Source organism: Symphalangus syndactylus, chromosome 11 (genome assembly GCF_028878055.3).
Source record: "Symphalangus syndactylus isolate Jambi chromosome 11, NHGRI_mSymSyn1-v2.1_pri, whole genome shotgun sequence".
Taxonomy (NCBI): domain Eukaryota; kingdom Metazoa; phylum Chordata; class Mammalia; order Primates; family Hylobatidae; genus Symphalangus; species Symphalangus syndactylus.
Window position 1 is genome coordinate 62,466,267 of NC_072433.2, and position 18,590 is coordinate 62,484,856.

Here is an 18,590-nt window from a genome sequence, read left to right on the forward strand (position 1 = left end):
TTGAAATTTATCTAAATATATTTTAATCCATGAGTCTGTATCAATAATAATAGTTGGTCACCTACAGAAAATGATAAGGAATCAACTTGTTACCTTGGAAACTGGTAAGTAAATGGGAAAGAATCAGGCATTCTCTGACACCCTGACTTTCTTGTATGAACTGTGCCACTGTATAACCAAATAGTGGTTGATGAGGGGAAGTATCTCATGAAAATGTTGCAACTAATAGATGAAAAAGAAGTGACTCAGAATATTACCATTTTGCAAACCCCAGTGAATTAATGGATGTAGCCATTAAGCATTAGTAGCTACCAACATTACAAAAGGAGAAACATTATTGAGTACTTTCTGATGAAAGAACACACCACCACCTATGGTCTGGCCAAAGGGATGGAATCTGAATCCCAACAAGTCTCTGGATCCAGCTACAAATTTGTAGGAAATACAGAGGACAGAGGAACATGATAAACTGCATCATAAGTGTGTAATCAACACAATCATGACTGTGAAAACTCTACAAGTCAAACAGCCCAGATCTTCAGCGGATAAGACATATAAGAAAGAAATAGACGGAAAAAACTATAAATTAAAAAGAGATCTTAAAAAATACATATGAGGCCAGGCGCAGAGGCTCACGTCCGTAATCCTAGCACTTTGGGAGGTCAAGGCGGGTGAATCACCTGAGGTCAGGAGTTTGAGACCAGCCTGGCCAATATGGCAAAACCCCATCTCTACTAAAAATACAAAAATTAGCCAGTCATGGTGGTGCATGCCTGTAATCCCAGCTACTTGGGGTTGAGGAAGGAGAATCACTTGAACCTGGGAGGTGGAGGTTGCTGTGAGCTGAGATTGCACCACTGCACTCTAGACTGTGCAACGGGAGTGAGGCTCCATCTCAAAAAAAAAAAAAAAAAAGGCATACGGTTGTTTTAACTGGCAGAATTAAACAATTAAACCCTGGTGTCTACAAATAAACACTTGGATGATAAAAGTCTTAAAGAAATGCAAGACAGCAATTACTATAAAAGTCAGAAGAGTGATAACTTTTGGAGGAAGAAAAGGAGACAGTTTGGGATGGGCTCTGTCAAGAGGCTTTTGTGGAGGGCTGGCAAAATTCTATTTTGTTTTTGTTTTTTTGTTTGTTTGTTTGTTTGTTTTGAGGCAGAGTCTCGCTCTGTCGGTGGCACAATCTCGGCTCACTGCAACCTCCGCCTCCCAGGTTCAAGCAATTCTCCTGCCTCAACCTCCCGAGTAGTTGGGACTACAGGTGCCCACCACCATGCCTGGCTAATTTTTGTATTTTTAATAGAGATGGGGTTTCACCATGTTGGCCAGGCTGGTCTCGATCTCTTGATCTCATGATCTGCCCGCCTCGGCCCCACAAAGCGCTGGGATTACAGGAGTGAGCCACCGCACCTGGCTGGCAAAATTCTATTTCTTAATCTTGACAGTAGATGCTAAGAGTGTTAACCTTATAATGATTCACTAAACTATACATTTGTTTTGTGTGGTTTTCTGTGTCTATCTTTTACCTGTAACAAAAAAATGTTTTAAAGATATACAAGCAAACCTATAGAGACAGAAAGTAGATTATTAGTTGCTGAGAACCATGAGAAAATGGAGAATGACTGCTAATGGGTACAAGGTTTCTTTTTAGCACAATTAAAATGTTCCAAAATTGTGATAATGGTTGCACAACCCTGAATATATTAAAAATCATTGAATAATTGTACTTTAAATGGGTGAATGGTACAATATGTGAGTTATTATTGGGATATCAATAAAGCTGGTATATATCGATATAAATAAATAAATAAATATAGATAACAATTATAGATTAGACAGATACATAGATATACAGATACATAGAAAGATGATAGATGATAGATAGATTAGGTAGATAGATGATATAAGGATACCAAATTAATAGTAGTTACCTTGGGCAGAGGAGAATGGATTTGGCACGTATAAGGTAAGTGAAAGAAGGAGATTTTCACTTTCAGCAAAAGTATTCCTGAATTGTTTGACTCTTTTACAATGATCATGTATTGCCTTTATCTTTTAAAAACAATCTTGAGGCTGGGCGCAGTGTCTCATGCCTGCAATCCCAGCACTCTGGGAGGCTGAGGCGGGCAGATCACCTGAGGTCAAGAGTTTGAGAGCAGCCTGGCCAACGTGATGAAACTCCATCTCTACTAAATATACAAAAGTTAGATGGGCTTGGTGGTGCGCGCCTGTAGTCCCAGCTACTCGGGAGGCTGAGGCTGGAGAATCTCTTGAGCCCGGGAGGCAGAGGTTGCAGTCAGCTGAGATGGCACCACTGCACTCCAGCCTGGGCAACAGAGGGGGACTCCATCTCAAAAAATAATGTAATATAATATAATATGGTATAATATAATATAATATAATAATCTTGAGCACTAAACTAGCACTGTCAGTAGAACTTCTGCAGTATGGAGATGCTGTCTATCTGTACTGAGCAATACGGTAGCCACTAGCCACATGGGGCTCTTGAGCACTTGAAGTGTGGTGAGACTAAGGAAGAGCATTTTTAATGTTATTTAATATTAATTAATTTAAGTTTAAATTGCTGCAGGTGGCTAGAGGCTGCCATATTGCACAGCACAGCTCTAGAAGATGAAGGCAGAAGGCAAAGCCAACTCTCCTGCATCCTAGGGTCACAGACAGTGTGAGAATATGTGTTTTCCAGGATGATTCACTTGTGTGTTGTGTTCCTCAGGACGATTCACTCGCCATCTGAATATCGTTTCCATCAATGCCTTTGAGGATGACATTTTAACCAGGATTTTCAGTTCGATTGTTGACTGGCACTTCGGGAAAGGGTTTGATGTGATGTTTTTAAGGTAAGAGGTTCCCGTGTCTTCCTGGATATTGGGCTGGGGGTTCTCAGTTTCTGGCCCCTCCTTGACTACTGTGCCATCCCTTTCCTCCCAAGGTATGGAAAGATGCTGGTCCAAGCTACTAAGACAATTTATAGAGATGCAGTGGAGAACTTCTTGCCAACTCCCTCGAAGTCACATTACGTCTTTAACCTGCGGGACTTCTCACGAGTAATTCAAGGGGTCCTGCTGTGCCCTCACACACACCTGCAGGTCAGCCACTATCATTCTACTACCAAGATCATTCAGCATGTCCTTGGCTACATAGAACATGTAGTAATAGCAGTAATAGCTAAGTTTTATTAGGCACTTCGTCTATGCTAGGCATTGTGCTAAGCATTTTATAAACATTATATAGTTCAATCCTTGCATCAACCCCAGGACTTAGCTACCACTGAGAACTACCACCTCAGGGACCATCTTCCACTCGTTTGAATAATTAACTCTGGATTTTTAGGATGTAGAAAAATGTATCCGGCTTTGGATCCATGAGGTTTATCGGGTCTTCTATGACCGTCTGATTGACAAGGAGGACAGACAGATCTTCTTCAACATGGTGAAGGAAACCACCTCCAATTGCTTCAAGCAGACCATAGAGAAGGTAAAACAGATTCTGTGATCATTTGGCCTCAGAAATGGTTCCAAGTGTTTAACCACGTTACTCTCAGATTTCAGGTTCTCTTCATATTGGAGACTCCCAGCTTTGCACTCTGAATCTCAGGAAACAGTATCGAGTCAACGGCTCTTTTGATTTGGTGATATTTTACTTGGTCCAACTTTGCTTTCCTTCTGTTGTAACATATAAGTTTGAATCCACTCAAAATGGCTTAACATGCGTTTTAAGTTCATTATAAACATTATTCGTTTATAATGAACTTAAAATGCATTTTTAGGATCAATTAATTGGTGAGTTGAGAAATGAACTATACATTGTCATGATTTGACTGAGGTCCTATAAAGCTCGAGTGAAAGATTGTTATGGTCTTCCAGGTGTGAATATTTTCTCTTTTCCATTTTCATATAAGAAAAGTTGTTTTAAACATCTATATTTGCATCATCTGGTTATTCTTCCACTGCTAAGAAGGTGTGATTTCTCCATAGAAAAATTTCAAGTGTTTCATCTTGTGTTCAGAGGCCAAGTGCAAAAGCATTACTGGGTTCTAACATAGGAAGAGGAGGCATCTAAAACATTCCTACTCCAGGCACAGAGTGGGGACCGGGGTAGTGTCTATACCTCTATTTGGTGGAGGATCAAGCACATAAGAAATGGCCGGGCGCAGTGGCTCACGCTTGTAATCCCAGCACTTTGGGAGGCTGAGGTGGGCGGATCACGAGGTCAGGAGATCGAGACCACGGTGAAACCCTGTCTCTACTAAAAATACAAAAAAATTAGCCGGGCGTGGTGGCGGGCGCCTGTAGTCCCAGCTACTCGGAGAGGCTGAGGCAGGAGAATGGCGTGAACCCGGGAGGCGGAGCTTGCAGTGAGCCGAGATTGCGCCACTGCACTCCAGCCTGGGCGACAGAGTGAGACTCCGTCTCAAAAAAAAAAAAAAAAAAAGAAATGATGCCATCCTTCAACTGTCTTTTCTGGGGACCATACAAACTGATCACCAATGTTTTAATCACATGGTAAATAGACTGATTCAAGCCTTTATACTCTAATGTCCTTTCTTTTAACAAAAAAATTATTTATTTTTAGAGGTAGGACCTCACTCTGTCACCCAGGCTGGAGTGCAATGGTATGATCATAGCTCACTGCAGCTTCAAACTCCTGGGCTCAAGCAGTCCTCCACCTCAGCCTCCCTGAGTAGCCGGAATTACATGATGCCCAGCTAATTTTTTCTTATTTTACTGTAGAGACTGAGTCTCACTGTGTTGCTCAGGCTGGTCTTGAAGTCCTGAGCTCAAATGATCGATCCTTCTGCCTCGGCCTCCCAAAGCGCTGGGACTACAGGCATGAGCCACTGTGCCCAGCAATGTTCTTTCATTATAGTCTTTACCAGCATGAAATCCACGTATTATGTTTAAAAAACAAAAAGACTGGGCCAGGCGCAGTGGCTCATGCCTGTAATCTCATCACTTTGGGAGGGCGAGGTGGGCAGATAACCTGAGATCAGGAGTTCAGGACCAGCCTGGCCAACATGATGAAACCCCATCTCTACAAAAATACAAAAATTAGCCAGGCATGATGGTGGGTGCCTGTAATCCCAGCTATTTGGGAGGCTGAGGCGGGAGAATCGCTTGAACCCAGGAGGCAGAGGTTGTAGTGAACCGAGATCACACCATTGAACTCCAGCCTGGGCGACAGAGTGAGACTCCGTCTCAAAACAAAATGAAACAGAACAAAACTGATAATCCATGACCTTGAAGGATGTGCTCAGAGGAAATAAGCCACGTCTCCCATGCCCTCCCTCCATGATGTCCCTACCAGCCTGGCTGGGCCATTCACTGAATGCCCAGCCGAGATTTACTTTTCTTGCAGGTGCTTATCCACTTGTCACCCACTGGAAAGATTGTCGATGATAACATTCGAAGCCTCTTCTTTGGAGATTATTTCAAGCCAGAAAGTGACCAAAAAATCTACGATGAGATCACTGACCTGAAACAGCTGACTGTGGTCATGGAGCACTATCTGGAAGAATTCAACAACATCAGCAAGGCCCCCATGTCCCTGGTCATGTTCAGGTTTGCCATTGAGCACATATCCAGGATCTGCCGCGTCCTGAAGCAAGACAAAGGCCACCTGCTGCTGGTGGGCATAGGGGGCAGCGGGCGGCAAAGTGCCACCAAACTGTCCACATTCATGAACGCATATGAGCTATACCAGATCGAGATCACCAAGAACTACACGGGCAATGACTGGCGAGAAGATCTTAAGAAGATCATGCTGCAGGTCGGCGTGGCCACCAAGAGCACCGTGTTCCTCTTCGCTGACAACCAGATTAAGGACGAGTCGTTTGTGGAGGACATCAACATGCTTCTGAACACGGGCGATGTGCCTAACATCTTCCCTGCTGACGAGAAGGCAGACATCGTGGAGAAGATGCAGACGGCAGCCAGGACCCAAGGAGAGAAGGTTGAAGTCACTCCTCTTTCTATGTATAACTTCTTTATTGAGAGGGTGAGAAAGAACCTTCACATTGTCCTTGGTAAGAAGAAGAAAACTCCATTTGCCCTTGTTCCTCTGGGTGTTTTGGGGTCTTCTGAGTGCCCTGAGCAGCCCAATCCCTTACAGTGGTTCCAGGGGTTGATCCAGCCGACGCACCAGTTCGGGGTCAGGGCCCGGAGTTCCTCTGGCAACTTTTTTCACTCTTCTGAGCAGCAATTTTTTTTTTTAGAGACAGTCTTGCTCTGTTGCCCAGGCTGGAGTGCAGTGGTGAGATCTCAGCTTGCTGCAACCTCTGCCTCCCAGTTTCAAGTGATTCTGGTGCCTCAGCTTCCTGAGTAGCTGTGATTACAGGCGTGTACCACACCTGCTAATTTTTGTATTTTTAGTAGAGAGGGGTTTCACCATGTTGGCCAGGCTAGTCTCATACTCCTGGCTTCAAGTGATCTGCCCGCCTTGGCCTCCCACAGTGCTGGGATTACAGGCATAAGCCACTGTGCCGGACCCTGAACAATTTCAAACCTATCCCCCTGTCTTCAATTTCCTGAATTCTCCTCTGAGAATTACCCTTGCACAGAATGACATCTCGGGTTTTCTCTGTGAATAACATTCCCAATCTAGAAACCTAGCAATTGTGTTTAGTACTTCCCTTTCTTTACCAAGTCCTGTCTATGTTACCTCCAGCTGTCTCTCATATCCACTCTCTTATCTCTGTCTCCATCACCTTCCCATTAGCTAAGCTGCCATCCTCTTACCCAGGCTCACCTCTGCAACTTTCTAATCATTCTAGCTCCATTCTTGTCTGTTCCATGAAGCCAGGCTGATTTTTTTCATATGCTGCAAATATTATCATTGTGTTCATGCATGCATACACACACACACACACACACACACACACGCAAGTGCAGATGTGCACACACACACACACACACATTGGGATAAGGACCAAAATTACTAACCTGCGGTCTCATAAGGCCATAAGGCCACCTGCCAGACTGTCCTCTGTATCCCCTCTACCTTCATCTTTTCAAACCATCCCCCTTTCTCTTTTTTTTTTTTTTTTTTTTTTTTGATATAGCGTCTTGCTCTGTCACCCAGGCTGGAGTGCAGTGATGTGGTTCTAGCTCATTGCAGCCTCAACTTCCTGGGCTCAAGTGATCCTCTCACCTCAGCCTCCTGAGTACCTGGGACTACAGGCACACACCACCATGCCCAGCCAATTTTTTCCATTTTTGTGGAGATGGTGGACGGGGGTGTGGGGTTCACTTTGTTGCCCAGGCTGGTCTGAAACTCCTGGGCTCAAATGATCCTCCTGCCTCAGCCTCCCAAAGTGTTGGGATTACAGACATAAGCCACTGTGCCAGGCCTCTGTTCTTTACCCACACTGACCTTTCACTTCCACCTAGACATCATGCTCCCTTCCACCACACATAGTCTAAATAAACAATGAATGGAATTTTAAGTGTGGAACCCAAAATTTGTGATTGGCCAGAGATGGGATCAGAAACAAGCAGATGACCTCACAGCAACTTCTATAAGTAACAGTGTATGGCTCCCGTATATCAGCACAAATACAGCAAGTCGATCAAAGGGCTCTAGCCACTCTGGCTACGCGACCCGAGGGATGCAGAAGGAACAATAGAGTGTGTATTGGAGACCAGTTAGAAGGTAATAGATTCAGGCATGGTGGCTCACGCCTGTAATCCCAGCACTTTGGGAGGCTGAGGCAGGCAGATCACTTGAGGTCAGGAGTTTGAGACCAGCCTGGCCAACATGGTGAAACCCCGTCTCTACTAAAAATACAAAAATTAGCTGGAAGTGGTGGTGGGTGCCTATAGTCCCAGCTACTCAGGAGGCTGAGGCAGGAGAATAGCTTGAACCCGGGAGGCGGAGGTTGCAGTGAGCCGAGATTGCACCACTGCACTCCAGTCTGGGTGACAGAGCAAGAATCTGTCTTAATAAAAAATAAAAAATAATTTTTTTAAAAAAAAAGAGAATATTGTAATGGGCTCCTTACAAAGTTAGCTCCTCACAAAGTTAAGTGAAAATATCCCACTAATTATCCCGCAATTCCCAGGCACTCATTATGGCCATTGACAGTCACATCCCTGGAGCGCCAAGAGGAAGCCTGGCTCCACTTACCCACCAGAATCCTTGGGAACACCCGCCTGCCTCCTTGGGTCCACCTGCCTCGGAGGAAGGTAATTAACAAAATCTCCTTTTCATTAGCCATGAGTCCGATTGGGGATGCCTTCAGGAACCGCCTGCGGATGTTCCCTTCGCTAATCAATTGCTGTACGATTGATTGGTTCCAGTCCTGGCCCACGGATGCCTTAGAGTTGGTGGCTAACAAATTTCTAGAGGATGTGGAGCTTGATGACAACATTCGGATAGAGTAAGTGTTGATTGCATTTTAGGACTCTAGATATTCCAAATGGAAGTCCAGATGCTGGCTCTATTTTTGTTGTTGTTTTGAAGATTTCTCAATTTGTATATAGCAAATGTCTTATGCTTTTAAATTGAATCACAGTTAGTTAGATATTTAATAAAGCATCTTTTCTATAAAAGAAGAAAATTTCATTGTTCAGAATTGTCCTGGAGATATGCACTGTTGTCCTAGCTATGAGAACCTGGAAATAATGATATAGATATTTCAGTAGTCCTAGAATGTGCATTCTCAACAGGAAGAACATTGCTGCTGAGACCACAAAAAAATGGTTGTTTGTTTGTTTATTTGTTTTTGAGATGGAATCTTGCTCTATCCCCCAGGCTGGAGTGCAGTGGTGCAATCTCAGCTCACTGCAACCTTCGCCTCCCAGATTCAAGTGATTCTCATGCCTCAGCCTCCCCTAAGCAGCTGGGATTACAGGCACCTGCCACCACGCCCAGCTAATTTTTATATTTTTACTAGATACGGGGTCTCGCCATGTTGGCCAGGGTGGTCTCGAACTCCTGACTTCAGGTGATCCGCCCGCCTTGGCCTCCCAAAGTGCTGGGAATACAGATGTGAGCTACTGTGCCCAGCAAAAATTAGTTCCTATAAGGGTGAAAACTTACTCTTTTGTGTATAAAGCGTACATCTATATATATGGCATTTAATTTGGCTAGAGTAAGGGAAGAGATGAGAATATCAATCATTCTGGATGTTCCATGAAGACTAGAGATCAGTCAACCTTGTCTACTTCTGTATCCTTAGTTTCTAGAAGGTGCTTGGCACATAGTAGGTTCAATCACTGTTTATTTTATTTATTTATTTATTTATTTATTTATTTATCCATTTGTTTTGAGATGGAGTCTCGCTCTGTCACCAAGGTTGGAGTGCAGTGGTGTGATCTTGGCTCACTGCAACCTCCACCTCCCGGGTTAAAGTGATTCTTGTGCCTCAGCCTCCTGAGTAGCTGAGATTACAGGTGTGAGCCTCCATGCCCAGCTAATTTTTGGATTTTTAGTGGACATTGAGTTTCACCATGTTGGCCAGGCTGGTCTCAACTGACCTTAAGTGATCTGCCTGCCTCGGCCTCCCAAAGTGCTGGAATTACAGGCGTGAGCCACCACACCCAGCCTCAATCACTGTTTATTAAATGAATGGATGAAAAATGAGGAAGTAGGCAGGGGTGAGAGTGTCAATGGCCTTAAATTCCATTTGGGGTATTTTGAACTTTATTATCTAGACCCGAAGACCCTTAACCTGGGTCCATGTGCTTGTGGGTAGAATTCAGTGGGTCGATGAATATGAATGAGAAACACTACATCTTCATTTCCAGTGACATCCAACTGGTACTTTGCATTTCCTCCAGTGATGAATGTAGGCGGTAAACCCCAGTGGGACGAGCAGGGCCTGACTTTGTTACCAGTAGGAATCATAGTTCTTTGCAGAACTCATTCCGTCATTACAGTTAACTCAGTGTATAATTTTCTTCAAATTGATGGTGCTTTTTAGACCTGCTGCCCACTCTTGTTATTTAATGCAGAAGCTGACAAACTATGGTTCATGGGCCTAGTTCAGTTCACCCTGCTTTTGTAAATAAAGCTTTATTGGAACACAGCCATGCCAATTGGTTTACACACCATCTGTGGCTGTTTTTGCACTATAATGGCAGAGTTGAGTAGCTGTGACAGATATCATGTGGTCCACAAAGGCTAAAATATTTACTATCTGACCCTTTCCAGAAAAAATTTACTAATCTCCGATTTAATGCCTCAGTAAAGCAGCATGTATATTACTATATTACAAATTTTAAAATATTTTAAAACATTTCAAAAAGTCTATTTCAATATAATTGTTTTCCCTGGTAATTCTGTGTTTTATTTTATGCATTTTTAAAAATTGTCTGGGCATGGTGGTTCACGCCTGTAATCCCAGCACTTTGGGAGGCCAAGGCGGGCAGATCACTTGAGGTCAGCAGTTTGAGACCAGCCTGGGCAACATAGCAACCCCCAACCCCAGCCCCACTGTCTCTACTAAAAATGGAGTAGATTAGCTGGGTGTGGTGGTGTGTGCCTGAGACTTCAGCTACTCGGGAGGCTGAGGTGGGAGGATCACTTGAGCCAGGGAGGTTAAGGCTACAGTGAGCCATGATTGTGCCTCTGCACTCCAGCCTGGATGACAGAGTACAATCCTGTCTCTCTGTCTCTCTCTCTCTATTTTTTTTTTCTACAAAGTCAGGGGATTTCTCCAAACTACCAAAGTTTAGGAACTCCTGCTTAAGCCCTGATGATTCATCAAAGGGATCAGTGATAGAAATGACTTGATCAAAGATCATTTGTGGCCAGGCGTGGTGGCTCATGCCTGTAATCCCAGCACTTTGGGAGGCCAAGGAGGGCGGATCACCTGAGGTCAGGAGTTTCAGACTAGCCTGACCAACATGATGAAACCCTGTCTCTACTAAAAATACAAAAATTAGCTGGGCATGGTGATACATGCCTGTAATCCCAGCTACTCAGAAGGCTGAAGCAGGAAAATCACTTGAGACTGGGAGGCAGAGGTTGCAGTGAGCTGAGATCGCGCCACTGCACTCCAGCCTGGGTGTCAGAGAGAGACACTGCCTCAAAAAATTAATAAATAAATAAAAATAAAATCATTTGTGTGAGAGTATGCACCTATGCACCTTGGCTGTCCTTCTTTGCCTCAGCTCTGTGGACATGTCTTCAGAGAGGATTCTAGTGGGTCATAGTGTATGTGCCCTTCTCACACCCTCATGTCTATAACTAAAGCTATACTGGATCTCCCTGGAGGACGTTGGGTCCTACATAAGCGCCTTGGTGTCCTTGGCAGGGTCGTCTCCATGTGCAAATATTTCCAAGAGAGCGTCAAGAAGCTGTCACTCGATTATTACAACAAACTTCGAAGACACAACTATGTTACCCCCACCTCCTACCTCGAATTGATTCTAACCTTCAAGACGCTCCTGAATAGCAAGAGGCAAGAGGTGGCTATGATGAGGAACCGCTACCTGACAGGCTTGCAGAAACTCGACTTTGCAGCTTCACAGGTGAGCACTGCCAAAACAGAACAGAGATGAAGAGGCCAGGGATGAGGTGGATGTGCCAAGGCATGTGTTCAGGTGTAGAATTAAGAGGACACCAAATCAAGCAGAATGTGACCCTGCATTTGCAGAGCTTACCTTACCTACATCACTGTAATCCCTGCCCTGTGGGATCCTGTCTTTAAGATTTTGATATTTTGTTCATCATGGGTTTTTTGCATTAATTTTGATTTCTTAACCTATTGCAATAATGTATTATTTATCTTGAGTACTTTTTTTTAATGACTCCTTAAGTTTTGTACTCAAGGTGAGTGCCTCCCTTGTCTCATCTTGTGGGGACCTGGGCAGGATAAGGCAGTGAATGGTTCAAGGTATCTTTGTGGAGTCAGATCTGGGCCCAAATTTATCTCTACAGCATACCAGCTGTAGAGCCAGGGGCATGTTCTTTCACTTCTTTGAACCTCAGATTCCTCTTCTATAAAAAGGTGAAGGCCCAGTGTAGTGGCTCACGCCTGTAATCCCAGGATTTGGGAGGTCAAAGCGGGAGGATCACTTGAGGCCAGGAGATTGCTTGAGACAAGCCTGGGAAACATAGCAAGACCCCATCTCTACAAAAAAATAAATAAATAAATAAAATCAGCCAAGTGTAGTGGCATGTGCCTGTAGTCCCAACTACTTCGGAGGCTGAGGTGGGAGGATCACTTGAGCCCAGGAGTTTGAGGCTGCAGTGAGCTATGATCATACCACTGCACTCCAGCTGGGGTAACAGAGTGAGACCTTGTCTCTTTATTTTATTATAATTATTTCTTTTGAGACGAAGTCTTGCTCTGTCGCTGAAGCTGGAATGCAGTAGTGCAATCCTGGCTCACTGCAACCTCCACCTCCTGGGTTCAAGTGATCCTCCTGTCTCAGCATTCCAAATAGCTGGTACTACAGGTGCGTGCCACCACGCCCAGCTAATTTTTGTATTTTTAGTAGAGACAGGGTTTTGCCATGTTGGCCAGTCTGGTCTCGAACTCCTGACCTCAGGTGATCTGCCCACCTCGGCCTCCCAAAGTGCTGGGATTACAGGCATGAGCCACTGTGCCTGGCTACCTTGTCTCTTTAAAAAAGAAGAAAAAAATAAGTGGTAGCAGTTTTCACTGTATAGGGCTGTTATGAAAATGAAGTAAGCTGACACACTGCAGCCCTTAGCAAAATGCCTGGCACATGAGTTATTAATTAATTTGTTCTTAGAGCCACCTGAAAAATTATCTAAAATGAAAGCTGTACTAGGAGATGGATTTTCAGCCCCAATAAAGACCTAAGACCATTGATTGATTTACAGAGCTTGGCTCTGTATACAGCAAACCCACAAACACTGCAATGCAGGGATGGGAGAGAACATTGGAAATGGCCTCTGTTGCTCTGTTCCTGGGGATGTGAGTGGTTGGTTTTTAGAGATGTTGAAACTGAAGTCTGTCCAGCAAGGGTGAGGTCGGTCATGTCTGAGGAACAGCAAAAGGACCTAAGACAGTCTAGACCAGAAAATAAAATAATTGCACCAGTTAACATTTCTTGGGTCCTACCGCATCCCTAGTGCTGTGTATGAAGAAAGTATTGTTATCATCTCCATGTGATACACAAAGAAACCAGGACACAGAGAGGCCAGGTGACTCGCCCATGATCACACAGCCTGGTGAGTGGTCAGGCCAGAACTGAAACTTAGATCTCCATGACTCCAAAATCTATGTTCCTAACCAGGCCAGCCTGCTGTGCTTCTGGTCTCACACAGGCTCACTAGGGGCATTGGGTTCAAGGTCATGAAAACTCTCTCTAAATACATGAAACCGAACCCTGTTTGTCTGAGCTGCCTTAAAAGGCAGGATCACGACCAGTGAGTGAAAGCCTCAGGGGGGTAAATTCTAGCTCTGCATCAGGAAAAGCTATTGGGTTTTTTTTGTTTGTTTTTGTTTTTGTTTTTGTTTTTGACAGAGTCTCATTCCATCACCCAGGCTGGAGTACAGTGGCACAATCTCGACTCACTGCAACCTCCACCTCCCGCATTCAAGCAATTCTCCTGCCTCAGTCTCCCTAGTAGCTGGGATTACAGGCACGTGCCACCACTCCTGGCTAATTTTTATGTTTTTAGTAGGGACAGGGTTTCTCCATGTTGGTCAGGCTGGTCACGAACTCCTGACCTCAAGTGATCTGCCCACTTCAGCCTCCCAAAGTGCTGGGATTGCAGGTGTGAGCCACTGAGCCCGGCCTAATGGGTTTAATTGTCTGAAAAATGGCACAACCCTCATGAGAGGTGGTGAGCTCCCCATTATTAGAGGAGTTCAGAGACCAGAAAACTACTTGGCAGGAATGTTTTATAGAGCATCAGACTGTTTGTCTTAGTCAGCTTGGGCTGCCATAGCAAAATATCCTAAACTGGGTGGCTTCAACAACAAACGTTTACTTATTTCTCATAGTTCTGGAGGCTGGGAAGTTCAAGATCAAGACACTAGCAGATCCAGTGTCTGGTGGGGGCTCTTTTCCTGGTTTGCAGACAGCTGCCATCTTGCTGTGTCCTCACATAGTGGGAAGAGACAGATCTCACATGGCTTCCTCTTTTTATTATATAAGGGCATTTACCCCATCATGTGGGCTTTACCCTTACGACCTCTTCTAACTCTAATTACCTTCAAAGACCTCGCCTATAATTATCATCAAATTGGGGATTAGGCTTCAACATATAAATCTGAGGAGGATACAAACATTTAGTCCACAGTACCATTGGAAAAAGTAGCCTTAAAATATCTTCTATGCCAGCTGTGTTTTTTCTTCATAGCCTTTAAAAAAATGTAGCTTTAAAAAATTATTTTGTCTGGGCACAGTGGCTCATGCCTGTAATCCCAGAACTTTGGGAGGCCAAGGCAGGGGGATCACCTGAGGTCAGGAATTCAAGACCAGTCTGGCCAACATGGTGAAACCCCATCTCTACTAAAAATACAAAAATGAGCTGGGTGTGGTAGCACATGCCTGTAATCCCAGCTACATGGGAGGCTGAGGCGGGAGAATTGCTTGAACCCAGGAGGCAGAGGTTGCAGTGAGCTGAGATCTCACCACTGTACTCCAGCCTGGGTGATAGAGTGAGACTTCATCTCAAAAAAAGAAAAAACAATTTTAACTTAAAAAAAATTTGTAGAGACCAGTTCTCACTATGTTTCCCAGGCTGGTCTTGAACTTCTGGGCTCAAGCAATTCTCCCACTCTACTTCCCAAATTGCTGGGATTACAAGCCAAGAAAAAAAAGGTAGTTAAAAAACAAATTTCTTGGCCGGGCACGGTGGCTCATGCCTGTAATCCCAGCACTTTGGGAGGCTGAGGCGGGTGGATCACCTGAGGTCAGGAGTTCTAGACCAGCTTAACCAACATGGTGAAACTCCGTCTCTACTAAAAATATAAAAATTAGCCAGGCGTGGTGGTGTGTGACTGTAGTCCCAGCTACTTGGGAGGCTGAGACAGGAGAATTGCTTGAACCGGGGAGTCAGAGGTTGCAGTGAGCCAAGATCGTGCCACTGCACTCCAGCCTGGGTGACAGAGAGAGACTCTGTCAAAAAAAAAAAAAAAAGTCTTAACTTGCTTTTGCTCTGTCTCTCTCCCATTACCCCCAACACTATAATATAGACTCCGTGAGGGAGGAAACGGTTTTTAAAAAATTTTTTAATTCTCATTGTTCAATTCCCACCTATGAGTGAGAACATGCGGTGTTTGGTTTTTTGTCCTTGCGATAGTTTACTGAGAATGATGGTTTCCAGTTTCATCCATGTCCCTACAAAGGACAATGAACTCATCATTTTTTATGGCTGCATAGTATTCCATGGTGTAGGCGGGGGGGGCAGGGACAGCATTAGGAGATATACCTAATGCTAAATGACGAGTTAATGGGTGCAGCACACCAACATGGCACATGGATACGTATGTAACAAACCTGCACATTGTGCACATGTACCCTAAAACTTAAAGTATAATAATAAGAAAAATAAGAAAAAAATTTATTTCTATTTCTAGCACTCCTAATGTACATTATTATATAATTATAAAAAAAATTTTTTTTAGTTTACAATTATATGTCTAGTGCCTAGCACAGTGCTTGATAACCACAACGTAGAGTGTAAACTCAATAATTGTGTTGAAAAACCTATGAGATAATCACTAGGAAACAAATCTGTACCCAGGACCATGTCAAAATCATTAGTACATATTTTCTGCTTATGTCATAGGTTGGAGAATCGTTTCAACTCTTGTCTGCTTTGCCATTTTCAGTGCTGACCCTGGATTTCTCCCACCTCTCTCCTTGCTAGGTAGCGGTCATGCAAAGAGAACTGACAGCTCTTCAACCTCAACTCATCCTCACCTCTGAGGAAACTGCCAAGATGATGGTGAAAATTGAAGCGGAGACAAGAGAAGCTGATGCAAAGAAACTTCTGGTGCAGGCAGATGAAAAAGAAGCCAATGCTGCTGCTGCCATTGCCCAAGGAATCAAGGTAGAAAGACCGAGAAGAAAGGGAGGGAACTCGTGCTGCCCAATGAGCATGGTTATGCCCATCTTACAGATGAGAAAAGTGAGGCTCAGAAAGAGTAGGCAAGGCTGGGCATGGTGGCTCACAGCTGTAATCCCAGCACTTTGGGAGACCAAGAGAGGTGGATCACCTGAGATTAGGCATTCAAGACCAGCCTGACCAACATGGTGAAACCTCATTTCTACTGAAAAAAAAAAAAAAATTAGCCAGGTGTGGTGGCGTGCATCTGTAATCCCAGCTACTCAAAAAGCTGAGGCAGGGGAATTGCTTGAACCTGGGAGGCGGAGGTCGCAGTGAGCCGAGATTGCACCACTGCACTCCAGCCTGGGCGACAAGAGTGAAACTCCGTCTAAAAAATAATAATAATAATAATAAGGGGTAGGCGACTCTCCCAGCATCATATAGCTGATAAGTGATGAAGCAAGTTGTTCTGAAACATGGCTGAAACCAGGAAGCATTAAGACCCAACATATGGGCAGGTGTGGTGGCTCACACCTGTGATCCCAGAGCTTTGGGAGACAAAGGTGCCGCTGCAATGCATAGCTCACTGCAGCCTTGAACACTTGGACTAAAGTGATTCTCCTGCCTCAGCCTCCCGAGTAGCTGACCAAGACCCTATGTTGTCTAAAAAACAAAACAAAACAAAACAAAAGGGTGGCCAGGTGCAGTGGCTCATGCCTGTAATCCCAGTACTTTGGGAGGCTGAGGTGGGTGGATTGCTTGAGTCCTGGAGTTCAAGACCAGCCAAGTTCAATACCAGCCTGGGCAACATGGCAAACCCCATCTCTACAAAAAATGTAAAAAAAATTAGCCAGCTGTGGTGGCATACACCTATGGTCCCAGCTACTCAGGAGACTGAGGTGGGAGGGTCCTGAGACCAGGAGGTCGAGGCTACAGTGGGTCCAGGTAGCACCACTGCACTCCAGCCTGGGTGACAGCAAGACCCAGTCTCTAAAACAAACAAACAAACAAACAAAAAGACTCAATATTTTTGACCTCATCTTTTACCACTTTTCCTTCATTCCCTGTACTCTGGCCATGTTGGTCTCCTAGCTATTCATTAAATAATCATAAGCCGCACTCCCACCCCAGAGCCTTTGAACTGGCTGTTCCCTCTATACAGAATGCCCTTCCTTTTGATATCTACATGGCTGTTTCCTTAGCTTCCATCGTATTTTTGCTCAATTATGCCTGGTGTGTTGTAGGCGAGGAATAAATATTTGTTGAATGACAGAATGTTGAACCTAGAGGAAACCTGCTTGAAGGTGATTCTTGTGCCAGAGAGGAAATAGTCCTGGTAAGGGCTTGACCTACATTCAGATAGTAGAAGAAAATCTACGTCTTCTATTAGCACTGATGTGATGTTGTATATTTCACAAAGCACTTTGAAGTACATGGTTACATTTGAGCATTACTTTGAGACTTCAGAATGACAGATCTGGTCAGGCAAGGTGGCTCATGCCTGTAATCCCAGTACTTCAGGAGGCCAAGGTGGGCAGATCACTTGAGGTCAGGTGTTCGAGAACAGCCTGGCCAACATGACAAAACCTTATCTCTACTAAGAATACAAAAATTAGCTGGGCGTGGTGGTGCATGCTTGTGATCCCAGCTACTCAGGAGGCTGAGGTGGGAGAATTTCTTGAACCCGAGAGGCAGAGGTTACAGTGAGTCGAGATCGCACCGATGCACTCCAGCCTCAACAACAGAGTGAGACCTTATCTCAAAAAAAAAAAAAGAAAAGAAAAAGAAAAACAAAAAGAATGACAGACATGGGCATATGAGAGTTGACAGCATTGAGGTTCAGTGGTAAATTGATTTTCCAGAGCTGCATGGTTAGTTAGTGGGATTAGAAGCCAAGGTTCATGGCACCTACCTTAACATACTTGGACCTATGCCCCCACTTAACAGAAAATTCTCTCAACCATTCTTCAAACAAGGGCTTAACCAAAAAGCAGCCTATGTCTGTATTCTATCATAAATAGGTTATGGCAGCCGGGCGCGGTGGCTCACGCCTGTAATCCCAGCACTTTAGGAGGCTGAGGCAGGTGGATCACTTGAGGTCAGGAGTTGGAGACCGGCCTGGCCAGTATGGTGAAACCCTGTCTCTACTAAAAGTATAAAAATTAGCCGGGCGTGGTGGTGGGCACCTGTAATCCCAGCTATTCAGGAGGCCCAAGCACAAGAATCACTTGAACCTGGGAGGCAGAGGTTACAGTGAGCCAACATCATGCCACTGCACTCCAGCCTGAGTGACAAAAAAAAAAAAAAAAAGTCATGAGGCATTGTCTCAGAAGGGCAGGCCTTTTTGTTTGGCTTTTCTCCACTGAGTCCTGAGACCTGGCCTGTGGGAGATCCCCTGGGTGGGTCTGATCCCTGTCAGAGTCACATAATGAATACCCTGAATTACAGATGCTTTTTCACTTGTAGTCCTAGTAGAACAGACAAGAGGTGAATGGAAACCATCAGTGATAGTGGGCCAGCCATGGTGGGTCATGCCTTTAATCCCAGTGCTTTGGGAGGCTGAGGCAGGCGGATGGCTTGAGGCAAGG

General features: G+C 44.6%; 1 protein-coding gene across 2 annotated transcripts in view; it reads left to right on the forward strand.

Moving 5' to 3' along the window:
• Positions 1-18,590, forward strand: part of DNAH3 (dynein axonemal heavy chain 3) — a 225,107-nt gene that overhangs the window by 167,052 nt on the left and 39,465 nt on the right. Inside the window, exons 45-51 of one of the 2 annotated variants that reach the window (XM_055233091.2) lie at positions 2,741-2,864; positions 2,957-3,113; positions 3,358-3,501; positions 5,383-6,021; positions 8,208-8,401; positions 11,282-11,498; positions 15,823-16,005. In XM_055233091.2, coding sequence (XP_055089066.1) covers positions 2,741-2,864; positions 2,957-3,113; positions 3,358-3,501; positions 5,383-6,021; positions 8,208-8,401; positions 11,282-11,498; positions 15,823-16,005 — 1,658 coding nt within the window. Of the gene's footprint in view, positions 1-2,740; positions 2,865-2,956; positions 3,114-3,357; positions 3,502-5,382; positions 6,050-8,207; positions 8,402-11,281; positions 11,499-15,822; positions 16,006-18,590 lie in introns of both variants that reach the window. The other variant, XM_055233092.1, reaches the window with a different exon arrangement.